The sequence below is a fragment of the Delphinapterus leucas genome, chromosome 9, assembly GCF_059928025.1.
Source record: "Delphinapterus leucas isolate spDelLeu-1000000601 "Yukka" chromosome 9, BTC_Dleu_Yukka2, whole genome shotgun sequence".
NCBI classification, from domain to species: Eukaryota; Metazoa; Chordata; class Mammalia; order Artiodactyla; family Monodontidae; genus Delphinapterus; species Delphinapterus leucas.
In genome coordinates this window covers 14,250,953-14,270,069 of record NC_143137.1, presented here as the reverse complement: position 1 = coordinate 14,270,069, position 19,117 = coordinate 14,250,953, and the positions used below count along the sequence as shown (strand labels likewise).

Genomic DNA, 19,117 nt, shown 5'->3' with positions numbered 1-19,117 from the left:
AACTGAGGAGATGTTTCATAACAAATGGTGATAGTTTTCTAAAAAATTAAAAATCTAGTCCTAAAGCATTTCTAAATTCTCGCCACCTTTCAAGCAAAGTAAAAATCTTCTGTGTTACTATTAATCTCATGCCTCGGCAAGAGACTCTCCTTCCTTATCTCCTGAAAGTTGGCTAGCTTTTCTCAGTTTACACAACTGTTGCTTTCCATTTCTTTGAGAAGACTATCTCGAAAGAAAACTTTGTTCCTCTTTCTGAAAGTCATCTTGTCTTTCTCCTTCTTCTTCTTCTTTTTTTTTTTTTTTTTTTTTTTTTTTTTTTTTTTTAAGCACAAAGAAAACAGTTCCTGGACACCAGACCCACATACGGTATTTACAAATTTGGTGTGAATCCCGCATCTGGTTCTACCCAGAGCTGAAGAGTGGATCGATTACAGAGACCAGAGTTGTCATATTTATCAGTGCAGTAAAAAATAGCATTTTGAAAAAAATATATACCTTTAGTATTGCCTTTCTAGAATTAACTATAAGCAAGAAAAAAAATTATTTTCTTTTTTAAAGAAAAGAACACTTTTTTTTTCTTCACTCTTATAAGAGTTTGTTGTAGCAGCACTACTAAAGCTAATTGGTACACTGGAAAGGAATAGAAAATGAACTCTACTATGAATCAAGAAACTCCCCTAAGATTTTCTCTAAAAGTCAAACTAATTCTGCCCCTGCTGTTTGGATCCAATTCAGGACTCTCTCTACACACAGACCTTCTGCTGAGTTCCACGCATGGGGCAGGGGTGGCACGGGGCAACATTCCTTCGAGACCTTTCTTCGCTCACACACCTAGAAGACAGCCAAGGCTGGTGTCTGCGAGCTCGGTTCTGGAGCTGGGCAGGCCCAGGTTCAAGGCTAGGCTCCCCTACTAGCTGTGTGATCCTAGGCTGGTTACCAGCTCACCAAGCCAGCTACCTCATCTGTAAAGGGACTAGTACTGCAGATTTCATGGGGTCGTTATGAAGACGGAAGGACATGGGATAAACGTGAGCGACTGTCAGAACAGTGTTTGGCACACAATCAATGGGAACATCATTAGATGGTTCATCAGAAACACGAGGCCACTTACTGATGCTAATTTAAGAAGTGAAACAATTCATATTTTAGTAAAGGTCTGATTAACAAAAAACTTCACTAGAAACTTGGGGATTTGGGGCCACCATGGTATTTTCTTTCCTTTAACGCATGCTGCTTTCTTAGAGGGTCAGCTGTCTCATCAACTCCTTCCTCTGTAAATGGGGGAGGGGGTGTCGTAAATGGCGTGGATCTGAGGGCGCCACGAGCTCACACAGGGCTTGGCACGAGCCTGGAGTACTGAAAGCACTCAGCAAATGGCGGCTCTTATTCACTGGAGGGATGTGACAAGTTTTACCAAGAAGAGATAGTCAACGTAGCATTCTAATGCAAGGGCCTGTGATTAGGGGCTCTCGAAGGCTTGCAGGAGTCAAGCTGGGGCATCAGGAAGCTCCCTGCTGGTAGAGGTACCCAGAGCAAGCGTACCCCACAGGAGGGTCGCTTCTCTGTAAATTCTCACTGGGTCTCAAGGGAAGAACTGGCTTGAAGCTGGCTCTCCTGGGCTTCTGGAAGCTGCAGGAAGGATGTGAGCAGCCTTTCCTAAGTTGGGTCGCTCTAGTGAGCGAGGGCGCCGAAAGCCTCCAAAAGGTTTCTACTGCGTTTAAATGTCATTTCACCGTCTCCACTTCTCCACTGAGTCCAGTCTGTGGAGATCAGAAGTGAGCGTCCTAAGGCAGCAAAGCACTGACACCCCGAGTCCGGCCCCAGCGTGCACCGGACCCTGATGCGGCCGCACCTCCTGGCAGAAGGTCTGCTCTGGCTGATGCCCGAGGTAACGTGAAGTTAGTTAAGCCCACAGATCTGTGCGGTGCCTCCAGTTTCCCAACAGCAGCAGCATTTAGAGTTATGAACCTCCACTCCTCTTACAAGATGAGCACAGTTTTAAAATAAAAGCAAAAAAAAAAAAAAAAAATTCCAAGTGAGGATAGAGACGAAAGAGAGAGACAAATGGGATCGCATCTCTGACAAAGTCATTATTGCCGGGAGAGGAACGCCACTCTGTCCATATCTGGGGTGTCTTTGAGAAGGGTTCTTTGGCTAAAGAAAGGAAGACTTTCACTTTCCTTTCCAATTTGGTTAGGACAGCTCGGGCCTGCTCAACTCTGAGGCTTCCCCATCTGAAATCTGTAAGACACACCAGAAGGAAAAGACAGAGAAGAAAAGGGAGGGAAGCATGCATGGCCCTGGCTGGCATATTTCCTGGCAGAATTGCTTGGGCTGGCGTTGAGCGGCACCCGGTGAGGCCCGCGACCTGCGGAAGGAGCCCCGGCCTCTCTGCCGCGCGCCCTCCCTGCTGCTTGGGGGCACCTCGCTTTCCTCTTCTGTTTTCTGTCCCAGCAGCTGTTGAACGGGCCAGCGAGAGCCCCACATCCTACCCCGCCCCAGCGCCAGAGAACCCGTGGGGAAAGCTGGGGCGAGCCCGTCGGCGCACCGCGTTTCACCAACCACAGCCCATCAGCAATAGCTCCGTAAACCTCCTCATCTCCTTCCTCCAGTTTCCACGAAAGTCCGCTCCGCTCACTCACACGCACTCACACAACCCAAATCCTCCACCGAGCTTGCTCCAGAATGAGTGTTTGCGACAGCAGAGGTCTGGTCAAGGGAAATCCGCCCGTTAGCAGCTGGGCTGATCTCACCTTCCCTTCCTTACATCCCACAATCTGGTGTTTGGGCGGGTTGAGTCTTCCAGGGTGAAGAGGACAAGGCCAGCTGGCTCCCACAGCCCGCCAGCCACCCACCGCCAGTAAGGCCGGAATGCAAATACAGTCCAGGAGACAACCGCTGGTTGACCCCAACCCTTCTCTTCCCTCTGCACTCCATCAACCACATGTTCCACTTCACAGTATTAACTGGCACCAAGCCTCAGACTCTCGCACCCATCGGCCTGCTCACCCCTCTCCTTGGAAACAGCCAAGACATCACGGAAGAGGCACTAAGCGCAGAGATACGGGTGCAAATACCCAGAGGGGTCTGCGAGACCCCACCGAGCAGAAGCAAATCAACCTGCGGTTCCTAAGGCTCCAGTTATGAGGTTCACCTTGCCCGGTCCTTTTCAACCTTCCCTTTTAGCCTTAACCACGTTTCCTCAGTAAAGACAGGTGGAGTCAATTCCAGAGCACATGATGTTCTAAGTTGTTTGTGATCTAAATAAAGACTAGGTCTGCATTCCTCTACATGAGAGCTGGGTCTTAGGGACGGGCAGCCTTTTATTCATCCTATTTGCCAGGGCGACTCGGAGTTGGGGGGCAGGATGGGAGCTGGGGCAGATGCTAAGGAAGCCCACGCAGGGGCTGGCCTCTCCCACTGGGGTCTTCTCCTGGGGCTTCGGAACCACAGCTCTGTGCTCGGCTGGAAGAGGAAGGCAGATAGCGACTCGGGGAGGGCGCTAATGTTTGCTGAGCGGCTCTGGGCTGGGCATGGCCTGGCATCTTCCTTCATTAGCTTCAGTGAAGCCAGCCATTCCAGACCTTCCTTTACCCACCCGGGGCCCGGCAGTTTCTGGGTTTGGTGGGTAGCGTGTAGGCACCTCAAGCTGATTTAAAAAGCCCATGGCACACAGCACCATGCCCTAAGGGGCACAGTCGGAGCCCCGTGGGCCTGGCTCGAGGCCCCACTGTGCCCCTCCGTCGGCCAACTATTTCACGGGGGCAGCAGCCTGCAATGTCCAAGGAGCTGCTGGACTTTCGTCAGTGTTCCTCTGGTCTCCTATTAACCCCCCACCTTTTTTTGGGCTCCATAGTTTGTCCCTACAATTGTGTGCTGAGAACATGTACCGGGGTTTGGGGGGCACTGAAGAAGTGGGCAGTGTGGTTAGTGAGAGGAGGGGAGGCTGACGTTTCCCAGGGGAAGGTACCACCTGCCTAGCACCTTCCATCAGCTTGTTTACCTCCAGTGGCTTCTAGGAGGGGTCAGTTATCTCTGCACTGAAGGATGTAAGCCATACTCCTGGTGTGTTGATGGGAAAAGGGGGGACATTTGGGAAAGGGGCTGAGTCAGCTCTGGGCAGAGGGGAATATTTTTTTTTTTTTTTTTGCTTGACAGGTCAGTATCAGACGCGAGGCATGCCCGGGATCTATTTAGCAGGCTTCAGAAGCGCAGGGAACATGGGAGAGGACCACGGCTAAGGGTTCAGCCCATGAGATGCCTCCTCAGATCTCCTCTCAGGCCACTGAGAATCTAGAAAAATACAGTATTGATGGTGACCATGGACCATGTTGTCCAGAGCCCAATTTGACCTGTATAGAGATAAAGGCTTTGATTCTTCAAACTTTTGTTCCGTGGTGGATCTTTCTTGACATTTTCCTAATTCCTGGATCTTTCCTTTCCTTTTTTTTGTTTTTTGGTCTGACAAAACTAGACATCTGCACGTCCCTCCTGTTTACTCAGATACTCACAGATATAATAAAATAAATTTAAATATTAAAGAGAAAACACAAAGATACTTGGAATAAATGTGCATTTTAAAACCCCAACTAAAATATCAAAATGATGATTATGATAATAATTACAATGGTAACAACCAAAATAACTAGAACAATAATATCTTTATGAGCAGCAAGAAACTTTCACTCCTGATCTGGAAGAAAAGGAAAGAAAATGTCAGGTGAAAGAGCAACTTCCAACCTAAGTAGACAAAATAATTTTCTTTAAAATGGAAGGCTATGTTGTCTTTTCCTATAAAAGATCAGATCTAGAAAGGGCTGTAAGTGAACTGTACAAGAGGGTCCAGGATGCTACCCAATAAGGCAAAAATGCTGGCTCCTTTGCAGCCAAGACTTCTGTAACTGGGTGCGGGAAGATCGGACGGGGCACTGCTGCCCTCCGGATGCCAAGAGTCCAGAACAGAGATGGTTCCCCAGGCTGGCGCGGCTCTGGGAGCTCACATGTCCTCCAAAGACTTTCCTCCCCTCACTCTCTCTGGACGGGCCATGTTTCTGTTGTCTCAGAACGACGGCACTTCCCCATGTCCGGATAAAGACGTATTGATCGTGGCACCACGAGGACAGAATCTTGTCCTGTTGCCAATGGCTCCCCGGTGGGCCCGCTGGGTACCTGGGGCTCTGCCCGAGCTTGCCCTGCCTCGAGTGGGACATGGTGTCCTTCCTTCCTTCCGGCCTAAGGCTGGGACTAGGCTGGTTCCAACCTGGGGACCGATTTCTTTGTAGGGTAAGTAGAATTTATGCTTGGAGAGGGGAAATTTCCAGAGTTATTTCACATTTCACAGCTAAGAGCTAAGGTAAGGGCTTGGCTTCGTTACTGAATTAGGTCAGATATCACGATAAAAACACCTTTCACAGTAGATCGATCGTAAAGGGAGACCACAGAACGAGGACAGAAAGTGAGGGAGGGTGAGGACGGACTTCTGTCTGAAACTGAGAGCCGTCTCTCTGCACCCTGGAAACTTGGCTTTGGGGTCAGTTAAGGACTCGGCATCAAGAATCAAACAATTAGGACCACCCTTTCAAGTCCCACTGATGACCAGATAGCGTTTCCCAACATTCACGTATTTTAAGAATAATTTGCTATGGACAGAGTGACCCCTCTGCCCTCATCCCCACCAGTGTTCAAAGCCTGAGAAAAATTTCAGAATGTATCAAAGGTGCAAAGAGGGCAAAGGGCAAATTTCCTTGGAAACTGAACTGCCCATGGGAGTGTTTTCCAAAGTGCAGTACAGGACTACATGGTTACCCTCATAAATGTCCCTCTAGCCTCTGCCCACCAGACTCCTCAAAAACCAAAAACGAAGGCGTTCCTTGGGTAGGCCTGGGTAACTCGAGGAACGATTCAGCAGCAAACGACGGCTGATGGCTGTCTACAGGGGGAAGGACGCGGCAAAACGGTGAGAGCAAAACACAGCTGGTGGAACCAGAGGAGAGGGGGCAGGGCTGCGAGAGTGAAGCGGGGCGGAGGGGGGGGCGCGAGTCTGAGAACACGGGGCTGGGCCCGCTACCAGGCCTCCTCTCTCCTCTCCATCCCGCGGACAGCAACAGGAAGGCTGTGCCAGGGCTGGAGGCTGAAGGTGGCTCCTCTCCTTTGATGCTTCTACATCAGGAAGGAGGCGGCTGCCCGGCAAGGCCAACATTCCTAAAACACAGATGGGACCTGCGGTCCCAACGAATGGCAGAGCCCCTGCCCTCCCAACCCTGGGGGCAGAACTGGGTGAGGGTACAGGGTGGGGAGTCTCTCTTGCTCTGTCTCCAAAGTAAAAGTCATCCAAAGCCATCACCATCGTCAGATTCACCCACCACCATCCATCTCGCACATCTCTCTCCAGATCCATGGGCTCACCTAGCCCCTGCCAGCTGCCTGACACCCCTCTGCTAGCAAACAGTCCAGGAAAGACAACAGGTATTAAAATAAAATAGAAATTAAACAAACCAAAAAAAAAAAAAAAAAAAAGAGGAAAGACCAGAGTAAAATGTTGCAACAGCACAGAAGAAGGGCTGAGATGATGTGACTCGCCTCAGCCGGCTTCTTGGAGTACCGTGGAAGTAAACCCTCAACCGCGTCCCCGGTCGCTAAGGCACTAGGAGGGAAAGATGTAAAACCAAGTCTGCGAGAGCCGGCGGCGGTGCCGGGGACAGGAGCGCGGCACCGCGGGCACCTGCGCGTGCACCTGGACCACGGCGCGGGTCACGTGCCTAGGTGAGATCGCTCTTCTTGTGCAATTACATTGAGGAATAGTCTCTTGGTATCGTTGGGGGTGAACACAAAGTAGCACAGACAGGTGCAGACTGCGACATCTACCAGGGTGTCGGCGACGCCGCGGGCCCTAAGCTACGTGACGAGGGATGCACTCAAAGAGAAAAGAAATCTTCAGAAAAGAAAAAAAACATTAATGACATTTGAGGAATATCATTGCTTAGGGATTTATCCAGAGTGCTCAGAAAGAGAAAATGTGCCCTCCTCTCCCAGGGGTCCTCCTTCAGCCCGGCTGCCCCCATTGCTCCCAGCAAGTGGGCCAGATCGGGGCTTCCCCAGCCCCGGACCCGCCCCCAGATACCAGCCTCCTCCGGCCATGGCCTGACCTTTCTAGACGGTTGCTGACCCTTTAGAGTTCTGGAAAAATCCCTAATTCTTACGTTCAATCATTAAAAATCTATTGGATTTTTAATCCAATAGATTAAAACTCGTATCAGGTGTCCCTGACAGCAAATTCTTAAACGCCACTTGCTGCCATATGAAAATAATCTTTGAAAAATTCATAAAGTTCTTCAAACACTGGGCGCCCCCCCCCCCAATTTCTGGAATCTTCCGTGGCTCTCTTCTTCTCCTTTCCAGTCTGGTGCAGAATGGGTTCGTGAGCTGTGGTTTTTTGTTACTGACGTTTTCTTTTTTTTTCTTTTTCTTTTTTAAAATAAAAAGCATAGATATCCCCCCCTCCTTAAATCCCTTCCTTTTTAAAATGTTCTCTTCTCCGCTCTCAGTCCTCCTACTTCCTAGTTCAAGTTTCATTTGTGTCCCGTCCCTGCCCTCTGCTCCCCTCCCCTGCCCCGTTTGCATTGTTTCTGTGCGGAACCTTCAGTATAAAAAGCCCAGCTCCCCCCTCGTCCCTCCTCCTCTCCCTCCTACCCTCTGGCCATCCTCCCTCCCCTCCCCTCCCCTTCCAGTGTTTATATGTAAGGGTACTGGTTGACCTTGGCGGGGCTCAGTGGGTATCCAGTGTAGACGGTGGAGGCTGGAGAGGCGCTGATGTAGGTCTGGTGGGCGAACTGGGCTGGATACTGACTCGGGTGGATGGTGGGCGAAGGCAGGACCCGGGGTCCCATGCTCACGGGGACCTGGTGGACGATGCTGGCTGGGTAGGCGGCGTGCTGCACGGTGTGACGCGCCGAGCCTTGGGAGGCCACCAGGTGGGCCACGGTGCCAGTGGAGCCCAGGGCGGCGGGCGCCGTGTAGGTGTAGAGGTGGGGCTGGGCGGGGAGGTGGGCGGCGGCGGCCAGGTGCGGGTGCACGGTGCCGTGGCTGGGGCTGTTGTGTGGGAAGGAGTATGGCGCCTGGGCCATCGTGGGGGTGATGTAGGCCTGCTGCCGTCGGTGGCTCCCCGTGCGATCTGCGGTGATGTGCTGCTGAGCCTGGAGGGGAGAAGCACCAGGAGAGGGCTGCGTCATCAGGGCTGGACACGCGCACGCATGCGCACCACACGGGAGAGACCGCGAGGGGCGGGGGAGAGGAGGGAGAGGCGGGGAGTGCGGAGGAGAGCAAGGTGGGGAGGAGGGGGCGGGGGGGGGGGAGGCGGAGGGAGAGGAGCGGCAGGCGTAACAGAAGACGTCTCCCTCGCGCGCCCGCGAAATGTCAATTAGCCTGGGCTGAGAAGGAGAGCCGTGCCCAGCCATGCTCCGGGCTGGGTGACACTCAGAGCCAGATGCAAAGGGAACGGGAGCCAGTAGGTCCCCCAAGGGCATCCTGCAGCTGTGAAGGGTCGAAAGGAGCCCCTTTCTCTCTCACCGTGAAGTCCTGCTCCCTAAACTTCAGGCTCTCAGACACTTCGCTGTCTGAGGTCACAGGTACACAGGAAGCAGCCCTCTCTCACCTGGAGAACCTAAGTCATGACACGGACGCGGCCTCGGTTTACAGCCAGGGGCACCGCTTCCGATGAAGGGCTTCTCAACACAAACTCCCCCTTATCTTACCTCTGAGCTTCTAAGGAAACAGGGCCCGCAGTCCACTTTGCAAGTCAGACCTGAGTGACCCTCTACACACAGGCTGAGCGCTGCCCGTGGAGACTCTGTCTTGTTTACATTCCCCCTGAATGTCACCCACCTTCTCCGAATCCTCCGGCTCTTTTCCTGGGTTTGAGGTCCCTGTGGGAGGCCTCCTTCACTGTAATGACTCACTAGGCCCAGCACGGTCAGACTATGGGACCCAGACGCAGTGTTTTACCCTTTGCTGGGCCGAAATAGCAAGACGTGGGCCAGCCTATTTTAAGCTCTGGCACCACGTCACTAAGTGCTTCGGAGCATCAGACGAGTCATTTTGCTTTGGGCCGGCTCTCTGTGAATCGGGGATCCGCCTCCCCCAAGGTGACCCACAGCAGAACGAGAACAACAGAGGTCACTCGGGGCGCCTCCTGCCGCCACGGGAGGGGCTGGATCTCCGGGAGGTGGGCAAGGGTCCACCCTGGTGCCCCTGGCGAGGGGCCGTCGGGCGGGCTTACCTGGCTGAGATTGAGAGGTCGCTGCTGCCGGTAGGCACTGGCTCCAGATGAGCTCCCTGAAGAGAGACCGCTGGTGGAGGTCACGTTGCTGGAGGACTTGGACTTGTAGGAGGACGAGTGGTGACTGGTGGTGACTGTGTTGGGAGGAGGAAAAGGTCACAGGTCCGTCACAGGCCCTCAGCTGCCCGGAAGACCCTACTCCTTGGGGGACAACAAGTGGTCTTCCAAGAACCCTTTCCCGAGACTGGGTGATCACCATTCAGCAGCATTGCCCCCAGACCCGGTGACGATGCCAACTCTGGGCTGGCACCTGGCCTGCGGCTTGGGAGCAAACCCTGCTGGATTTTAGAATTACTATCTGGTGACACCGAAAAGCATAAGGAGAGTCTAAGAGACAGAAGGAGAGCTCTCTGCAGCTCGTGTCCCAGCCAGGGGTGCAGCGGGGGGCCATCTGCCGAGATGCAGAGACACGCTGACAGATGCAGCAGCGTACAGAAAACCGAGTCTCAAAAGATGGACTCCATGTCCCAGGGGGAGAAACAGCCGGAATAAAATGAATAGGGCGAGGAGGTTTATATTAACCCATTCGCGTCAGTTTCGGTGCTGAGTGGTCTGTGAACACCAGCTCCTGGCAGGGTGCGGCTCGTGTCTCCAGGGGGCACAGGCAGAGGGCTGTACACCCGGGTACAGGATGTGCGGAATCAAGTGCGACTGTTCGCCTGCCTCTCAGTGTCTCTCTTGATGTCAGACGTTTCTGTGCTGAAGCTCTGTCTAGATCAAGAGGAAGTGATCCACAGTGACTGCCAAGAAGCCTTTGGCACAGGGAATCTGGACATCCGCCAAAACCTACGTTGTCCTCCGCAGACTCCCCGACTCTAAAACCACTCACGTTTGAGGGAGCTGCCCAGAGTGGGGAGTTCAAGAGGAGACCCTGGTAGCTGAGGGAGAACCGGCAAGACATACACAGGACCTCAGAGGCAGGTCTGTTTCTTGTGCTGTTCAGCAGAGAATTCAGAAGATTTCCTGGGGCTGAGCATCGTTGGGAAACACAAAAGCCTAATACGGTATCAGTCAGGTACCCTGGGGTCGCGAGCGTAAAATGGGCAAGTCTGGCAGCTCTTGGGGGTGAAGGATGCTAAGAACGAACGAAGCACACGTAATAAGGATCAGGCCCTTGACGTAACTGGGTTGGATCAATTCTGTTACGAACCCCAGGGTGATGAGATCAGGGTCAAAGAGGAGCCGCGTGAGGCTGGGGCCGGCAAGAGAGAATGCTGATAATTGTTGAAGGAGAGAAAGCTGAAAAGTGAAGGCAAACCAGAAACCGGGGGACAGGAGACCGGGGAGCACAATGAAGTCAAGGGGAGCCTTCTGCTCCCTGAGGCCACAGTCCCCCTCAAGTAAAGGGAGAGCTGCCTCACTGGGAAGGGGGCAGCGCCCTAACAGAGACCCCAAATCCAACCGTGGTTTGGGGCCCAGCGGCCCTCCCATCCTACCCACTGAAGCGCACCCCAGTCGGGGGGTGCCCAGGAATTCGTATCCTTCACAAGCTTCCCAGGAGAGCAGGAGCCAGCCAGCCAGGCCTTGGTGGACACAGCTGACCTGCATTGTGGAATCGGGGTCTGGTGCTCAGGCCAAGCTTGGTTAGACTCTCAAAGGCCCTCCAAAGCCTGGGGGGCAGAGGGCGGGGTTCGGGGGACCCACTGTAGGGTGAGGGATGCAAAGCTGCAAATGCTGCCTATCAGGAGAACATTGTCTCCGTCGATCAGCCATGGTGCCACCGTGCAGGCATCCAACCCTTCCTGCCCTGCAGCGCATCACCAGCTGTGTCTGCTGCCTGGGCCCAGCTGTGAATGGCACCTCTCTGCTCCTATTTCAACTCTCTGGGCATTTTGCGGTAATTATATTTGAGGGAGAAACTCTGAGTGCAAGGGATCCACAGCGTGAGGCTGCAAGTGAAGAGATTAGAGGGCTTCAGATGAAATGGGTGTGAAAGAGCCAGGCTACCGTCATCGCGGGGACAGGAAGTGGGACAGGAACTTGTCAAGTTGCCAGAGCAGGGGACCCCAGAATCAGGGAGGGAGTCCCGAAAGGGACCAAGAGATTAAAATAGTAATTTCCTCCTGCAGAGAAAGTGACCATGGAGTGGAGAAGGCAAGTGCTGAAGGTCAAGTTCCTGAGGCGTATTTCGGAGCTGGGAGGACAGTACAGAGCTCTCTGCTCGAGCCTTGCCTAGCTGCTCTCATAGATCTGCTGCCCGGCAACAGCCCTGGGTTCACGGATGGCCCCTGGTGGCCCTGTCTGAACAAGGCAGGTGGGAGAGTGCTTCAATCCTGGGTGAGCCCTGGAGGAACAGCCGCATGGCCGTGGTGGAGTTAGTTAACCTCTCTGTGCTTCCATTTTCTTATCTGGAAAACTGGGAAAGTAACAGTGACTACATGTAGGGTCGTTGTGGGGATTACGTGAGTTAATGCACGTAGAACACTTAGTATCTGGCTCATGTTGAGCCCTTAAAGGTGTTAGCTGTGTTAACTACGGTTGATGTCTTTATTAGTGCCCTGTCCCCTTGCCAAAGCAATGCTCGAGGTACAGGTGTCTGCCTCAAGCTGGGACCAGCAAGTTCTGTTTCCTGGGACTGGGAAACTGGGAGCCCGGGGCTCACTGGGTCAGGGTGAAGCAGGGTTCAGAGAGCAGGTGTCGGGCCCCCAGTGGCTCAGACCAAGGAGTTCTGGTTCCTGTCCCGCCTGGGACTTAGTTGTTGAACTTTCTCTCAGCCCTGCACCCTTCCAATAAATTCCTTATTTGCCTTAAGGCACTGCAGAGTTCACTCTGTTGCCTCCCAGAAGAACCTTAACTGACCCAAGAGACTCGAGGAGGCTACGTGAGAAACAGGGATCCTTCCTGAGCTGAGACCCACAGAGGGGATTAGCAATGACAGAAAATGGACCGTCACCTGCACAGCCTCCGTCCTGACCTGGGGGGCTCAGGGAAGCCTGGCAGCCCAGCAGAGGTGGCTGAAACGCTTCTCACCTTGGCCGTAAATGGGCCAGCGGGGCCCCAGGAGGCTGAGGAAGGCTGCTTTGCTTGATTTCTCCAAGCCTAGGACGACTGAGCTAACGGAGAATATCAGCGTTGAGAAGGACCACGTTCTGGGGGCGGACAGGCACCAGAATGAAGTTCCTTCCCGCCCCTTGCCTGTCACTAGAAAGACCGTGCAGCGTGTCCTCACAGGGGAACATAAATCTCTCCTTCCATTGGGAAACTATACCATGGGCTTCCCCAGAGACAGTGGCACTAGGTGCCTTAGAACCAGCTGCCTTACTGAGAATAACCTTCTTTTTTTTTTTTGGTTGAAAACATCCCTGAGAGATTCTCAGCCCTTCAGCTGTAGCAGTCCTTGTGGAAACGCATTGGGGTGAGTGCTCAAATCCGCCAGGGGCGGCCCACAGCCCGACGGCTGATGGTGGAAACGGGCAATGGAGCGTGAAAGGCGTGACCTGTGGGCTCCACAGAGCTGCCTCCCCGCCTCTCGCCGTCGTGGTTCCCCACAGAAAACTGTTGCGTTATGTGGGACAAAGCTGGCCCTCAGTCCCCTGACCTGTCTTAACTAGGGGGTTGGACTAGTCTTAAAATTTCAGTAGCTCTCAATTTTGTCACCTTCCGCATTGTGGCGCCAGCACCCGGGCCGACAAAGTTCCGAGCTGAAGACATCGAGCCTGCGGCGATCTGGCCGCTGCCTCGTGCATCCTCCACCGTACTTAAAAGGCCAAGGGAAATTCAGCACCAGCTACCTTTCCCCCCGCCTTTATCAATTCCTAGAGGACCTGCATAAGGTCTATCCTGAGTCAATTCTTATAGACCATCGTCCTGAAGTGTAAAGGGACCGTTACTATTACAGAGTTCCCCTGACATGTCCTGGAACATGGGCATCCTCGATTTACAACATGCATCGTCTCCTCCTGTAGGTCTACAGTCTCTGATCTGAAATCCCTGGTGTCACTTTTTTTTTTGTGTGTGCTGCACTGCGTGGCTTGTGGGATTTGAGTTCCCCGACCAGAGATCGAACCCGGGCCCTCGGCAGTGAGAGCGCAGAGTCCGAAGCACTGGACCGCCAGGGAATTCCCTGAAATCCCTGGGGTCGGACACTTTTGAAATCAAGAATTTCCGATTTTAGAAGGTCATGTGGTATATATTCAATATATTAGGTTACCCCCAGTGGAGCCCTGTGCACTACCACGTAATTAAAAAAAAAGTGATTATTTCTGCTACAGAATACTGGGACATTTCACCAAGGGGCACAAATATGACTCTGACACAAACAGGAATATGACAAAGGGACTATAAATCGCCTCTGGTTAGTTCAGGTCAGGTTTTACCGACTGACTTTACTGTGAACTTAAAAATCTGGTTTTTGGAGCATTTTGGATTTTAGATTACAGATGAAAAGGAATTTTCCTTCTCCTCCTGTTCGGTAAAAGGGCTGGTCTTGAGGTTTTCCACAACACAGTCTTGAGACCTTCACCGTTATTTAAGCAGGAGAGCCCTTCACACCAAGCTGTGTGCACTTAAGGCTGCGATCTTTATAACTGGGGTACGTGCGGGGCTACCTGAGGACCTGAGGGTGCACGGCAAGCAGAGGTTTGAGGGGTCAATGTCCAGAGTCTCACCTTTCAGATGTATCTTTTCCTAAACAGATGCACCGGCCCTGGGACCCACCGGTTCCCTTACTCGCCTTCTCTCTCATTCACCCTTCTCCCATATTACAAAAGAAAGGCTTCCTTCTCACTCTCTTGGATGTTAAAATGGTGCATTGCCTCCAGGTGTGAGAACCCTAAGGGTCGCCCAAATGGGATAATTCCAGAACAAATGGCTCCTGAAGGACAGTCCCGTGAGAGCAAAGACAAGCCCCTCTCAGTAGGAAACACTGAGGGCTGACCAGGCGTGTTTTCTTTCGCTCAGGCAGCCAACTCTTTGCAAACTCCCTACCCCATCCATCCATCCATCCATGAGATACAGTTGAGAAGTGAGGTGGCCATCCCAGGGAGGACTTTCTCTGACAGGTGTGAGGTCAGCTCTGGCCTCCTGGGCTGACAACAGGGAGTCTTCTTGAACAGGATCCTTGGGTGAGGATCTACTACCACCCGGGGCTTAGTAGTTCTCCCGTAACAAGATGGCGAACAGCAGGGAACCAGAAAACCAGCCTCTGGAGAGATGCTCCTGGCCGCCCCGGCCCCAAATTACCTGGCCCCAGGCTGTCACACTCCACCAGCGCCTCGCTGGCCTGGGTTTTCAGGGGCGGCACGATGATGGTCCGGGGGTTCCCGGTGCAGTGCGACTCCAGGTTCCCCTTGGTGTCGAAGGTGGCGGCGCTGTGCCCGGAGCGGTGCTGCACGGCGTAGGGGCTGGTGATGCTAGAGGAATCGGAGTAGGGAGAGTCGTGGACCGTGACACAGCTGATGACGTTTTTTCTCTGCTTGGACACAGGGCTGGAGACGGAAGGGGAGAAAGCAGGACTGTGAGAGGGTGGGGAGGGAGACACCAAACTGATGGCGAAGAGCCTCTCTGTGCTCTGGGGCAGGGGTGGGGACAGGCAGAGCCGGAGACGGGGTGGGAATGTGACTTCTGCTCTCCAGAACCCTAGCGGGGAGGCACAAGTGTCACCAGTCTGACCAGTGGGGGTGGGGGAATATGTGAGGATGGGAGAAGGGGCTGGAGGGGGGCCCACAGAAGCTTCTGGAAATGGGGGCAAGAGAAACTTCTGGGCAGGCCTGGGCTGTCCCCTGTGCAGCCGGGCTCAGCTGACCTACCGGGGAGGTGCGTGCAGCACAGAGCTGTGTGGCAGTGCCCTCTGAGCCACCGGAAGGGGACACGAAAGCAAACAGAGAACCCAGCCAGACCCAGGCCACCTGAGGCCCAGGCGTAGGAGAAAAACACCGCCGGGAATGGAACAACATAAGCTCGTGAGGCTCGGGACCTGGAAGACCCAGCCAATTTAGGCAGGAGGGAACAGGACATCCAAGAGGAACCGGGACGCAGTGAGAGGGACGGGAGAGAGTGAGGCTCTGAGCACGCTGATCCCACACACAGCAGCGACCCAGGACCTCTGAGTCCCCTTCTCAGGAGAGGCCCGGTCCTCCTGCAGCTTCCCCTCTGCCTGGCCGGCGATGGGGTGGGGGACCGACAGGGTATCTGGGTGAGGGCAGAGGCGCTGAGTCTGTGAGGGCGCGGCTCTGAATCCCTGGTCTCCGTCCTACAACTGAGACTTGATACGCTGACACCAGGAGGCATCAGGAGGAACTGGCTTTGGATGGCTCTGGGCCAGCACATTTTTTCCGGAGATATTTATGTTTGGTTCCTTTGGGAACCCATTCTGTCTGCCTCCAAGCTAGTGAGAGGCTGGTGCGATGACGAATATGGAATTTGTTGCTTATTGGGAAGGTTTTAAAAATGGATTTTCATCTATTTTTGTATATTGATCGTCTATTTTTAAGAAATATCTATTGCCTAAATAAGACGGTCAGTTTGCAACTACTCTGCTAAGAGAAGAAGCTGGTATTTATAGAGCACCTAGCGCAGCCGCAACATCCCCTCCAGGTGTCTTGCCCAAGGTCACACAGTCCGCCACAGGCCACATTCCAAGATCAATCCTACCACCACTAAGGGCGGCAGAGAAACGAGGGAACTCGAGCCCCAGGAAGTGGGAGGACAGCAGGGCTGCCAGCCTACAAAAGGCTGAGGGGCTGGGAGTGAGCCTGCAGGGGGCCTGACGCCCTGCTCCCTGGACCCTGCCCTGCTGACATCTGGGCCAGATAATTCTTCTGGGGCTGCATATTCTGTCCTCCCCGGTTCAGGGTAGAAGGGTCCCTCCCTAACTGTGTCTGTGGATAAGGACACACGCCTGGCAGACAGATGTCTAACTTCAGCATGTGCTGGTGGTGTAGCTTTTCAACCTCTGAGCAGTTCAGTCTCCTTATCAGTAAGATGTATATTAATAGTACCTATGTCACAGGCTTGTTTTGAGAAGTGAGAAAATACATGCAAAGTGCTTTGGATGGTGCACTTACCATTTATAGTAAGTATACTGTAAAAACTAGCTTCTAGATGAATGAATAAAGAAGATGTGGTACGTGTATATAATGGAATATTACTCAGCCATAAAAAGAAATGAAATTGGGTCACTTGTAGAGACGTGGATGGACCTAGAATCTGTCATACACAGTAAAGTAAGTCAGAAAGAGAAAAACAAATATCGTATATTAACACATATATGTGGAATCTAGAAAAATGGTACAGATGAACCTATTTGCAGGGCAGGAATAGAAAGGCAGACGTAGGGAACAGACGTGTGGACACGGCAGGGAGGGGAGGGTGGGATGAACTGGGAGATTAGGTTTGACATAAATACACTACCATGTGTGAAACAGATAGCTAGTGGGAACCTGCCGTATAGCACAGGGAGCTCAGCCTGGTGCTCTGTGATGGCCTAGTTGGGTGGGATGGGGGCGGGGTAGGGGCGGGAGGGAGGTCCAAGAGGGAGGGGATGTATGTATGCATGTGGCTGATTCACTTCGCTGTGTGGCAGAAACTAACACAACATTGTAAAGCAACTATATTCCAATTACAAAAAAAAGCTAGCTTCTACCATGATTATTATTACTGTTACTTCATTTAAAAACAGGTGAAAACAGGATTGCAAAAAACATCTCTAGGCAAAATGAATTCTATGAAGGTACATACTTGCTGGAAAAGTTTCTAGTCTAGGAATAAACCAGAGATTGATATGAAAGAAGTTAAAGCTCATCCGTTAGGTATCTTAGAGATCTACGCTAGGCGCTACAGGGAATTTCTGTATAAAGAAATATAATACACGTCTCCGCTCTTGGAGGAGATTAACATCTCAGTGGGGGACTGTATAAAAACATGACAAGTTAAACAGTAAAATCCTTAAAATAATCAGTTAAAGGGAAGGGATGTCATAAAGACTTCCACGATGAACTGCCAAAGGAGCTGTGATGATAATTAAGAACCCAAAAGAAGGCGAGGAATGAACTGATTGCATATATTTATAGTAAGAACTACACTTCCTACTTGTAACAGTTGAAACGCAAAAAGCCCATATGCTTGTTGCTCAAACATAGTTTGAGGTAAACAGTTACCGTATGACCCAGCAATTCTGCTCTAGGTTAAGTACGAAAAGGAACTGAAAGCAGAAACTAACAGATACTTGTATGCTAATGTTCACTGCAGCATTATTCACAATAGCCAAAAGGTGGAAATAACCTCAGTGCCCATCAACGGATCAATGGATAAACAAAATGTGATATAGCCACGCAATGGAATATTATTCAGCTATAAAAACGAATAAAGTTCTGATACATACTACAATATGGATGAGCCTTGAAAACATTACGCTAAGTGAAATAAGCCAGACACAAAAGGACAGACACTGTGTGATTCCACTTATATGAGGTTTCTAGAATAGGCACATTCATAGAGACAGATGTAGATTAGAGGTTACCAGGGGCTGAGGGAAGAGGAGTTTGGGGAGTTACTGCTTAATGGGTACAGAGTTTCTGTTTGAGGTGAATGAAAAGTTTTGGCAATAGTGGTGATGGCTGCACACACTGTGAATGTATTTAATGTCACTGAATTGTACATTTACAAATAGTTAAAATGGCAAATTTTATTATATATGTAGTACCACAACTTAAAAAATTAACGTAATAGGCCAAAACCCATTTAATTGTACACTTTAAATGGATGAACTGTATGGCACGCAAATTCTATCTCAAGTTTTTAGAAGTCCATATGCTTATTCAGAAACAAGAAAACAGGCTTCCCTGGTGGCGCACTGATTGAGAATCCGCCTGCCAATGCAGGGGACGTGGGTTTGAGCCCTGGGCTGGGAAGATCCCACATGCCGCGGAGCAACTAGGTCCGTGCACCACAACTACTGAGCCTGCGCTCTAGAGCCCGTGAGCCGCAACTACTGAGACTGCGTGCTGCAACTACTGAAGCCCGTGGCTCTAGGGCTCGTGCGCCACAACTACTGAGCCCACGTGCCACAACTACCGAAGCCCGCGTGCCTAGAGCCCGTGCTCCGCAACAAGAGAAGCCACCGCAATGAGGAGCCTGCGCACCTCAACGAAGAGTAGCCCCCGCTCTCCACAGTTAGAGAAAGCCCGCGCGCAGCAACGAAGACCCAACACAGCCAAAAATAGACAAATAAAATAAATTTATATATATATATATATATATATATATATATATATATATATATATATATATATATAAAAGGAAGCAAATGGTATCATTGGGGAGGGGACGACTGAGATCTGGCAGAAGAACTAGAAAGTGGGGCGCCAGGGAAAGGCCCCATGCCTGGAAAGTAGGGACAAGGGACCCAAGGGCAGCAGGAATTGTGGAAAGCTGTGAAACTGGGAGGAACCCTGAGAGGAAGGAGAGCCGCCTTAAAAAGCATAGACACGTCCTGGCTATTGTAAATGGAGCTGCAATGAATGTAGTGAGGTGGATGGACCTAGAGTCTGTCATACAGAGTGAAGTAAGTCAGAAAGAGAAAAACAAATACCGTATGCTAACGCATATATATGGAATCTAAGAAAACAAAAAAAGTCATGAAGAACCTAGGGGTAAGACGGGAATAAAGACACAGACCTACTAGAGCATGGGCTTGAGGACACGGGGAGGGGGAAGGGTAAGCTGTGACAAAGTGAGAGAGTGGCATGGACATATATACACTACCAAATGTAAAACAGGTAGCTAGTGGGAAGCAGCTGCATAGCACAGGGAGATCAGCTCGGTGCTTTGTGACCACCTAGAGGG

General features: G+C 51.7%; 1 protein-coding gene across 11 annotated transcripts in view; it reads right to left on the bottom strand.

Moving 5' to 3' along the window:
- Positions 1-275: 275 nt before the first annotated feature.
- The window catches only part of HIPK2 (homeodomain interacting protein kinase 2), a 196,828-nt gene continuing 177,986 nt past the window's right edge, over positions 276-19,117 (bottom strand). For 8 of the 11 annotated variants that reach the window (XM_089917332.1, XM_089917331.1, XM_089917329.1 and 5 more), the window contains 4 exons: positions 14,516-14,760; positions 9,857-10,045; positions 9,275-9,408; positions 276-8,192 (listed from right to left, as the gene is read on the bottom strand). In XM_089917332.1, coding sequence (XP_089773458.1) covers positions 7,731-8,192; positions 9,275-9,408; positions 9,857-10,045; positions 14,516-14,760 — 1,030 coding nt within the window. In that variant the 3' untranslated portion in view covers positions 276-7,730. The remainder of the gene's footprint in view (positions 8,193-9,274; positions 9,409-9,856; positions 10,046-14,515; positions 14,761-19,117) is intronic. The other 3 variants (XM_089917333.1, XM_089917334.1, XM_089917335.1) reach the window with 1 other exon arrangement.